Below are 11,800 nucleotides of genomic sequence, written 5' to 3' on the forward strand. Positions count from 1 at the left end.
ACTATTTGTTACAAATTTAGAGCATATGCAAATAAATACCTTACATTTTCATTATTCCAATTCACAATACTTATTTGGATAACAAATGTGGATATCTAAATCTATTGCTTACAAAATACTTACAATTTTAAATATAGATTTAGGGAAAATATTTAGTATACTGCGAGTGGAGTTTTTAAACTCCATAAGTAGGGTCAGGGTTGATAAATATCCTATAAATGTATAGTAAAATATTTTTTTTTTAAAGAGGAGACATATGACAATTTTTTTTAGGTTGCTTATGGAAAAAAAAAGGTACAATGTCAGTAAACCAAATACTAATTCATAAACTTATATATAAAGGATTTTAGTATATTTGAATTTAGATTTTTTCTCATTTGGTTATGAAAATTGTTGGAAATTTTTTAATTTGCTTCTTTGAAAATTCAAATATCTAACAAATAGTAATCTTTATCAAATTTTGATTTGGATAATAATACTCGAATAATTTGTAGATAAATAAATGAACTCAAATTTTTAGGCATATTTACAAATCCAAATTTGGATAATTCAAAAAATGTAGATATTCTACCAGCTATCGTTCCTTTAGTGTAGTGACAAATTATTTTTGTTTATTAAGTCGTTGTCATGTCCGATTGAAACGAGATGAAATGAGTGAAATTTTGTCGAGTTAGTCGAGTTGACAAGATTTATTTTATTATCCTAACACGATTTGAAATTTTTTTCTAATTGAGTGAAATGAAATGAAATGCAAGTTGTGTTGAGTTGAATCGAATTGAGTGAAATTAAATAAATTAAAAATGTCAATTTAAAATCTTCTTACAATATAATTAATTTTATGTTAGAGAACATAAAATTGAAGCCATAAATATTTAGAAACTCTTTAAAATCAAAATAAGGGAAAAAGAATAAGATGCTATAGTATGATAAATTTGAATCGATAATAACTCAATTTAACTTTTTTTTGGTTTGAGTCGAGTGAAATGAAATTCGAGCCGAATCGAGTGAAATTATTCGAGTTAAATTAAAAAATTAAACATGTCAAATTAAAATCTTGTTACAATATAATCAATTTCATGTTAGAGCACCTATATTTGAAAATTTTTTCAAAGCAAAATAAAAAAAATACTTTAACATGGTAAACTTGAATAATTAATTAACTTATTTAGGTCCTCAAAATTATTATTCTAGAAATTTTTTAAATATTTTTTAGATTTTTTAAATTTTTTATGATTTTTTAAAAAAATATAAATTTTGAAAATTTTAAATTATTTTGAATTTTAAAATTATTTTGAATTTTTTAAAATTATTTTGAATTATTTTATAATTTTTTTAGAGAGACTAATTTGCTTATTTTCAAACTTGACAGGGACCAAAAGGGTTTTTACACCAATCTATTATTCAAATTATTTGAACTATAAAATTCAACTTGAAAATCAAATTACTTATTCGAGTTGAGTCGGATAATTTGAATAACTCGAATAACTTGATTCGATTAACTCGAAATTCAAAATTTTTTTCCAATTTTTTAATCGATTCAAGTTTTGCTCAGCCCTATTTATTAAGGTCCACATTTTATTATTTTGGGATTTTTATTTTTAAAATTTAATGTTTTTATATATTCTTTAAAATTTTTATTTTTTTATAATTTTTGAATACTTTTTTAATGAAAATTTGGAATTTATTATAATTATTTTGAACTTTTTGAAAATATTTTTATTTTTTAAAAAATTTTGTTGAGAGGGACCAATTTGCTCATTTTTTAAATTGTTAGGGACTAAAGAGATATCTATACCAATCTATTACTCAAGTTATTCGGACTATTCGAATTGCAAAATTCAACATGACTCGATCTTGAGAATCAAATTACTTAATAGAATTTATTTAAAAAATTTAATAACTTAATTTGATAAATTCAAAGTTCGAAAAAAATTTAACTTTTTAAAGTTGAATCAATATTTGCTCACCCTTAAACTTCCTCGTAACCCTTATAAAAACACTAATGATTAATAATTATTAAAATAATAAGAAAATCCCTATACTACAAACCCTTATATTTTTACATCTAAGCCTGTAACCTTTTACCTAATATTTATAAAAACACTAATGATTAATAATTATTAAAATAATAAGAAAATCCCTATACTACAAACCCTTATATTTTTACATCTAAGCCTGTAACCTTTTACCTAATATTCTGTTAAGCCCTCAATCATTAACTTATTCCCAAATAAGCCTCTGTCCTTTAATTTGTAACAAAGTAAACCTTAAATGTCAACAAATTTTCTGTTAAATAAGAGTTTGTTTAGATACAATAAATAATAATAATTTCAAATCATGAGTGACAAAAATGGTAGCATATAACCTAATTTTCCAAATGACAAAACACCAACACTGCAATTTTCTCAATTGAGTAACCCTTATTTGCAAAAAAAATAAAAATAAAAAGATAAATAAAAAAATTGAAGTGAATGAGAAAAGAGGCGCCCTATAAGATTCCAATATTTGTTCACTGATTTCCCCAATGAGAGCGGCCTTGGCTTTTCTTTCATCTCACCTCTCAAACTTATGCTCCTGCTGCCCCCTCCCTCTTCTTTTTCGATAACTCCCTATTCCTTTCTCTGTCTCAACTTCATCTCTTATCCACTTTTAACTACTCTCAAAACCACTCATATAGATATCCATATTTGTTAGGCCTCAGCATATTTACGCTTCATGCAATGGCCATCGACTGCATCTCCAACATAGCCTCCATGACTCACTATCCAAAAGATGAAAAAAAAGATGAGCAGAAAAAGCTGGTTTTTGATGCCTCGGTGCTCAAGTTCGAATCCCAGATACCAAAAGAATTTATTTGGCCTGATGACGAAAAGCCTTCCGCTAATGTACCAGAACTCCAAGTACCACTCATTGACCTAGGAGGCTTCCTTTCTGGTGACCCTGTTGCTACAATGGAAGCTTCAAGGTTTATCAGCGAGGCATGTCAGCAGCATGGTTTCTTCCTTGTAGTTAATCATGGAGTCGATGCAAAACTCTTGGCTGATGCCCACAAGTACATGGATAACTTCTTTCTATTGCCACTTAGACAAAAGCAAAGGGCTCAAAGAAAAGTTGGTGAGCACTGTGGATATGCTAGTAGCTTCACTGGCAGGTTCTCGACCAAGCTCCCATGGAAGGAAACACTTTCTTTTCGCTATTCAGCTGAGAACAACTCATCCAAGATGGTGGAAGACTACCTTCTTAATAAAATGGGAAATGAATTAAGGTTACTCGGGTAAGAAATTCGGATATAGATATTTTTAAAGTGATTCAAGATTATGCTTGTGAATGCTGAAATCTTGAGTCTTTTTGTTTATAGGAGGGTTTACCAGGACTACTGCGAGGCGATGAGCAAGCTTTCTCTCGGGATAATGGAGCTTTTAGCCATTAGTCTGGGCGTCGGCAGAGCACATTTCAGGGAGTTTTTTGATAAAAATGATTCAATAATGAGACTAAACTACTATCCCCCTTGTCAAAAACCAGATCTCACTTTAGGAACAGGGCCTCATTGCGATCCAACGTCTTTAACCATCCTTCACCAAGACAGAGTTGGTGGCCTTCAAGTGTTTGTAGACAACGAATGGCATTCAATTAGCCCAAATTTCGAAGCATTTGTCGTTAACATTGGCGACACCTTTATGGTAACATACTTTTTCAGTTAATCCATACATATTCTTTCACTGTAGTAGATGTTGATTAAGCTTAGTGGGGTTTTTTCAGGCACTGTCAAATGGGAGATATAAAAGTTGCTTGCACCGAGCAGTGGTGAACAGCCATAAGCCAAGAAAATCTCTGGCTTTCTTTTTGTGTCCAGAGGGGGATAAAGTGGTAACCCCACCAGCAGAGTTGGTGAGCCAGAACAGACCCAGAGTATATCCAGATTTTACATGGCCTATGCTGCTTGAATTCACACAAAAGCATTACAGGGCTGACATGAACACTCTTCAAGAATTCTCAAACTGGGTTCAACAGAGAAACAGCTGAGGCGGTCTTGTCTCTCTCTACTGTCTAGTTAAGGTGTCGTCACAAAATACAAACAAATCTTGGCATATCACTCAGTCAGTGCCATACGACAATGAATTAATTGAAGAGATGGGATGGGTTTTTTTGCTACCAGTTAGAAGGAATGACCAAAAAGCAAAGAAATGCCCCCTTTTTTTTTTCATGTTCATGATGTCAGAGTGATAACAAGCTTGTTAGTGATGAACAAATGGCAAGACAAGAGATACAAATAAGGAACCCCCATAAAGAGCTTGATTAGGTTTTCTTTTTTCTAATTTTGCATCTTCATTGATGATACAAGAAAGGCAATCAATAGATTCACCTCTGTTCTTCATGTAAAAACAAAATTAGGGTACTTGTTAATTACTACCATCTTTTTTTAAAGTAACTTCATGCATTACCAAAGTGATTTTATATTTTATCACAGCTCTAGTGTTCTAAAAATTAGATTTGGATCCATGGGATTATTCTATGAGGATTTGTCCAATCGAGAATCCTTTAAACCGGTAAAAAATAGATTGAATCCATAATACTGACATCTTAAAAAAATTGAAAAATCCGTTTTAAATTTGTTTTTGAACTTCTTTTATTATGGAAAAATTAGGGTAAATTACATTAATTATCCCTAACCTTTGTTAAATTTACATTTAAGTTATCTAACATTTAAAAGTTACATAATTGTCACTATAATTATTAAAATGTTACATTTTTGTTTCTCATCTATTAACTTTGGTTAAGAGGGTGACATGGCACGTTAATTTAAAAGGTTAATAGTAAATTTAGCCCCTAAACAATAACTAAAATATCAACCTGATACTTTTAAAATTGTTCTTAATAGTAATTCTAAAAAATTTAAAGGGTAAACTACTCAAATAATCACTCAAGTTTTAACGCGTTCTTATTTTGGTCACCGATTTTGTTTTGTTAATTTAGTGACCTCATTAGATTAATTGTCATTTTCAGTCACTCCACCATTAAAAGCATTGGCCATTAAACGAAATGTTGACCTGCTTGATTGGTATAACAATAAATTTAACCCTTAACACTTTACACATTATGTCAATTTGTTCCTAATTCTAAAAAATTCAAAAAATTCAACTCTTAATATTTACATATTTTTTCAATTTAGTCCAAATTAAAAAAATATAATTTTAATAACTTGAAAATATAGAAAAATTTATGATAAAATGATATAAAAATATAAATTATTAAAAAATTTATAAAATTACATAAAGGCTTAAATTTGAATTTGGTTGAGAGAATCAAATCAATATTTTTTGAATTTTAATAAAAAATTTAGGGATTCAACAATTTAACCCTCAAGTTCTCTTCAATTTTTTGAATCAATATTTTTTTCCCTTTACATGCCATCGAGTTAAACAAGTCATTTGAATTAATTTTTTGAATCAAACACTACCAAATCCAACTAGCACCGTGATCAAACAGTTGGTTGAGGGATTCAAATCAGAAAGCCTTTACTTATAGAAACATATTTGGCTCCATTTTGACAGCAAAGTGCAGGACTTTGAATGATTCAAATGTTAAAGGCTAAGCGGTGCATCATTGATAAGTTTTTTTTTTTGATTAAAAGAAAACGTAAAACTAAGTTTAGGTGTGTCTGTAAGAAAAAAAGAAATTAACTTTGGGTGTGGATTTAATGGTGAGTTGATACGGGGTTGCGCGCGGACCAAGATCGAGTTGCCAAGTCATGAGAAACTCCTACGAAAACCCTAAACAATTAGATCTGAAACGAAACAGAAAATTAAAAGATTAGATTTTTGAATTTTCAGATCTGAAATAAAATCCCCAAATCAGCAAAGAATCAAATTGAGAATAGAAATAAGTGTTAGGGCTCTTGAAACCCTCAAGGAGATTGTGATTCTGCCCAATTGAACATCAAGATAGTTTTCCCCAAATTTCGACAATCTAATTTCACCCAAAAAGAGTATGGAAAAACCCTAGAAATTGGGGATTTTTGGGCTGATTCCTTAAGATAGAAAAAAGGCTGAAAACACAATAAGAACAGAAAATAGATTAGATAATGATTCAGCACAAGTAGAAATAAAGAAAGAATTGACAGTAAGAAATTAAAAGATAAGTCCTAAGAAGCCTTGAAATCTTGAAAGATCTCACAACTCCCTTCAAACGGCTTTAATCTCCCCTCCAAAGAATATCAATGGCAAGAAGAAGGTTGAAGATGGCTCCCACAATCAAAAAGATTGTTAAAACAACTTCTAAAGAAAACTCAAGAGAGAAATCTTGGAGAAAACTCAAAGAAAATTCTGCTCTCAACAAATCTGAAATTTTAATAATAATGATAAGTGTTTAACAAGGTGGACAGCCATGCCTTTAAATAGGCCTTATAACTAGTCCTAATCTAATTAGAAAACTAAAATAAAATAAAAAAAACTCCTAATTATTTTAATATGGAAATTCGGTCAAAGGTCATTTTATCTGGAACCTTGGACTGAATATTGACATAAAAATTTAAACTAAGTAAATAAATAAATAAATAAAAATAAAACTTTACAACTTGGGCCACTTTGACAATTTGGCCTGATTTTCAACTAAGTATGGATGGATTTCTTGATTGGGCTGGGAATTTGCTTATTGGGCCTCGCCTTCAAGAATTTGGGCTTTTGTGACTCGTATCATGAGTGCTCGATGATGAAGTGATGATATAATTTGAGGATGGTAAAGTTGGGTATGGATTTGGTATGATATTTGAAATTGTGAGGTTTTTGGTGGGAGTATGAGAACAATGGGAAGCTTGAAGAAGAATGGGGGAGGAGATGAAGGGAAGAATGTTGTTTTACAAAGTTTCTCTCTTTTGTTTGGTTGACCAAAAAATTTGGTAACATGAAGAAAAATTTTGAACCTTTTTTCTTGTAATCTTTTAATCGCAATTTTATGAGTTGCATATATCAAAAGTAGGAACATTTTGTGGGTTTTTCATGATTTTGAATTATAGAAAACTTTATTTATTTTGATTTTGGTTTGGTTGATTATTTTTTTAATGTTTTATATTTTTGAATATTTTATTTATAATTTTTTAGAATTAAGACCAAATAACAGTTAAGCTTTTATATAAATTTATATATTTTTTAAATATTTTATATTTTATGTCCTTTTATAATAAATTATGTATATTTTCAAGTTCTTAAAATTATAATTTTTTGATTTTTTTTGAATTTAGACTAAATTGACAAAATGTGAAAAATTTGAGATTAAATTTGTTGATTTTTTTCTAGAATCAAGTCCAACTTGACAGAATGTGTAAAGAAAAGACTCTTACATCAACATTTTGCTCAGTGACTAAGGCATTTTAACGGTGGAGTGACTAAAAATGAATTAACAAAAAAATGGTGACTTAAATAGGAATGAATTAAAACTTGGGTGACTATGTTAGTAGTTTACCCTTTAAATTTTTTAGAATTATTATTATGAAATTGATATTTTAGTTATAGTTCAGGGGCTAAATTGGTTATTAACCCTTTAAATTAACATGTCACATTACCCTTTTAACGGAAGTTAATAGATGAGTGACAAAAATATAAGATTTCAATAACTTTAGTGATAATTATGTAACTTTTGAAAGTTGAATAACTGAAATGTAATTTTAATCAAAGGTAAGGGACAATCGATGTTAACTAATGTATTTGATAAAGAATTCTATAAGTAGCCTTTGATTTTTGTATGACAATTTATTTGATTTAATAAATAACATATTTAACCAATAAATGTTAGGTGTAATAGTAAAGTACACTACACTTCGAATGAGAGAATACAAGTTTGAAACTTGGATACAACATTGTTGAAAGAGACCACCACCAACTCCAAACATTAACTGCAAAACAAAAATGATTCATAAAAAAAATACATATTTATATTAAATATTTTGTTCAATTTAATATTTATTTAATATTTAAATTATTTTTAACGCAATCATTCAATTCCATCGACATAACACCTCACCTATTTGACTTTCAGATTGGTCTTTTTAAAACATTTTCATACTCTACCTTAGTCTTTTCATCTTAGGTATGTTGGTACAAATAGATAAATAATACCAATAAATTCAACCGACCCTATAAATGGACCGCCTTTGAAGTTCAAGTTGGATTTGGCGTATCAAACCCTTTATTTCACACCATCAACTTATCTGCATTTAAAGGAACAGAAATAATTTTTCTCCATATCTTTACCGACCATATATTGTATAATATAAAAAATATCTACATTTAAAGGAACTCAAACTTTATTAATTGAAAGAGAAACAATCAAATAACATGATCACTCATTTTCTAATAACAAATCTTAATCCCTAGAAGTAATAGCTAGCAACCAATAAGCTTGATTCATTTGAAGTTCTTGGACTTACTTGGTGTAGGGCTAATGCTGTCAAATAAATGGAGGAGTATTCTGGCCCACCAAATTGCATGATTCAGAGGAACAGGGTGCTAGAATCCATTGAGGATTGGCAGACCTTTCACTGTAAAATGTATTGTTCTGCAAATATATATATAATTTTAGATACATATAGATTTGGAAGCTTTTGGCTATATAGAAAGCAAAGGAATACTTAGCAACATTTGTCGTGATGTTTGTCATTAAATGCTGCAACATTCTTTCATTGATATAATAATACAGCCAAACTTTTTGAAATTGAGGGCGTGTGAATGTAAGTTCCCATGTAATTATAGCCTCACCATTCATTTAACTAATAAGTCTTGCCAGTTAACCATCCATTGACCACTGCATCTAGTAGCATCATGTGAATTAGGTGAAACTATTATTATTAGGGGATGATGAGGTGGAAGCTTAATTAGCCAATGAACATCAAAATGATTTTTTATGTGTATATACATCAAGATCATAGTTTATTTCAAATTATATTTAAGTTCCCATGTAATTATAGCCTCATCTTCACTCTATTTTTTGTTCCCAATCTTTGTGATGAAGCTTCATGTGGAGTACGTGATTAACATCATAATATGGATCTGGCTTATTTCAAATTATATATAAAGGATCTAGTAAGATAGTTAAGATACTAGTAACAAATTTGAAATTTAATACAAATCACCATAGTATCCCATACACACCTATCTAAACTATCACTCAGGTACAACATGTGGATTGATCCCACAACTTTGGGATGTGATGAAGACCCCTTGGTCAATGAGCTGAATGCTGAAGTTAAATAGAATTCAAATTTAAATATCCAACATTTATAATATTTCATTTATTTTAGTTTACGATTTTTTCTACAACTATAATAATAAAAAGATTGTATTGTGTTACAGAAATAACTTAACAATAAAAGATCAGGAATCTATGATAAATGATTAAGAATCTATGATAAAAGATTAAGAACCTAATTACTTCATGCTATTAGAAACAATTTTTTTATGGATCTTTTTGACCATCTCCCTATTAGAGTAAACCAAGAACACTAAAGCATGAACTTTCAAGAATAGATAAAATTGAAAAAAGCCTAAAGTGGATATAGATGAGAGAATTCTAGAGTTGGCATTCTTTTCAACTAAGCTATCAATACAGTAAATCGGAGCTTAAATAGACCATTTTTGTAACAGCCTATTTTTAGTCAAGTCGGAACAGTGGTTTCGGGACCACAACTCCAAAGTCAAAATAATTATTTTATTTTATTTTAATGTTTACAGCATGATGGTATGATTGTGTGAAATTTTTGTTAAGAAATTTTATTATTTGAATGCTTAATTCGATAAAAAAGACTAAATCGTGTAAAGTGAAAAAGTGTTGTTCTAATAGTTAAATCATGTAAAGTTTAAAAGTGTTGTTCTAATAGTTAAAGGTATTAAATAACTATGTAATTAAATAGTGGAGGTCCTTAAATGGTAATTAGACATAAAATGGATGATATTAAATGGTTTTATAATAAGGTTATTTTTGTAAATTGTAAATACATGTTAATAAATTAATTAAACAACAAATAGCCATCATCTTTTATGTTCTTCCTCAATCGAAAATCAAGAAGAAAAAGCCATGGTTAGGGCTCGATATTAGGCCAAAACTTTGTCGTCCATTTAGGTACGAATTTTGTTTTGTTTTTAATGATTTCTATGTTTTTGTGATCGTTGCAGCTTAATCTAGTGAGCCCAAGGACTAATTTGCAAAATTTTTGAAGGTTTAGGATGTTGCCATTGATGAATATGTATGAGCTTTAATGATTGATGATAGATTATGAATGTTTGATGATAGTGGTACAAGTTTTGTTAAGTGATTTTTAGTGAAAATGCAAATTAGGGATTAAATAGTGAAATGTGGAAACTTTGTAGTTAAAATGTGAAATAAATGAAAAATATGGGCTGCTAGGGACCTAATTGAAAATCGGATAGCATGGGTTGTGGTTGAATTGCATGAATTTGTAATTTTATGAAATAAGGACCAAATTGCAAAAATGTGAAATGTTAGGGGTAATAATGTAAAAGTGCCTTAATGTGTGTTTTTGGATTAAATTAAATAGAGAGATTATTAAATAAGCTAAATTTGATATTATATAGATGAAGAAAAACGAAGTTCGGATCTGGATCGGGGGAAAAACAAAGTAATTGACTAGTAGATCCATTTAGCCGATTTTACAATCAAGGTAAGTTTATATGATTAATGAGCTTAATGTTATATGTGTTTATATACTTAAATATTATAATTGTGATATTACGACACTACGGAATCTATCAACAAAGCATTGACATAGTGAGAATCCTGGTTGGACCTTAGGAATAGATAGGATACTAGTGACATGTCATTAGAGGTTACTGTGATTATGTAATTCGGGTGTTGGTCCTGTACGTCCTACCGGTGGCTGAGAATACAGGCATGTGTTACGATTACTTGACATCTTGTGTGAGCAGCACTGTGTAGCTACGTCTTGACCGACAACTTGTGTGAGCAGACCCGTTGATAGCTCGAGAGTGAGCAAATATGTGATATGAGATTGAGATAGCTTTCGCTATGTATGTGGCACTTCGGTGCGAGATTCTCGAGTATCCGATATTATTCCAAATGATTCAACGAGAAATGATGATGATACGAGGATGTAAGCAATGATATGGATCAGTTCAGGTACTAGTGATAAGTTTGGCAAGTAAGTGATGATTGAAAAGTTCATATGAAAAGTAAGTGATAGTTGATGAATTTATACATGATAAATAGAATTATGGAAATGTGCAAATTGTTGAATTGAATGTATTACTTATATTTACTTATGTTCTTTAAATTGTGAATGAGGTGGCATATTATACCTATTAATCATATGAACTTACTAAGCTATAAAGCTTACTCTATTTATTTTACCGTGTTTTATAGTGAATTTAAAGCTAGCTCATATTTGAGGATCGCCGGAGACTTTATCACACTATGAAGCCATCATTTTGATACTTCTGAATCTATGTTTTTGGAATATATGGAGTGTGTAAGAACTTTGTTCATTTTGGTTATGGATTGATAATGAATTTAGCCATTTGAATTGACTTGTAAAAATCTAAAGCTTGGTTTTGTATATAGCATTGAGAGTTGGCTTAATTTGGTTGTGTAATGGTTTGTGTTGTGAGTTCATAGATGGATATATGATGCTTGTGGATTATAGATATTGTGGATGTCAAATGTTTGATTTGGAGAAGTTAAATGTTTGTGAAATTGAAGCATAATGAAGCATGTTTGAAAGTGTTTAATTAGTTTATTTGTATATGTAATTTTGGTATAAATGGAATGGTCTATT

At 29.7% G+C, this 11,800-nt stretch overlaps 1 protein-coding gene across 1 annotated transcript; it reads left to right on the forward strand.

The window, feature by feature from the left end:
- Positions 1 to 2,409: 2,409 nt before the first annotated feature.
- On the forward strand, positions 2,410 to 4,429 carry LOC107888749 (gibberellin 20 oxidase 1). Its single transcript, XM_016812938.2, has 3 exons — positions 2,410 to 3,274; positions 3,359 to 3,680; positions 3,760 to 4,429. The coding sequence occupies exons 1-3, from the start codon at positions 2,721 to 2,723 to the stop codon at positions 4,021 to 4,023; spliced, it is 1,140 nt and encodes a 379-aa protein (XP_016668427.1). The 5' UTR covers positions 2,410 to 2,720; the 3' UTR covers positions 4,024 to 4,429.
- Positions 4,430 to 11,800: the final 7,371 nt, after the last annotated feature.

The sequence above is a fragment of the Gossypium hirsutum genome, chromosome A09, assembly GCF_007990345.1.
Source record: "Gossypium hirsutum isolate 1008001.06 chromosome A09, Gossypium_hirsutum_v2.1, whole genome shotgun sequence".
Classification (NCBI taxonomy): Eukaryota; Viridiplantae; Streptophyta; class Magnoliopsida; order Malvales; family Malvaceae; genus Gossypium; species Gossypium hirsutum.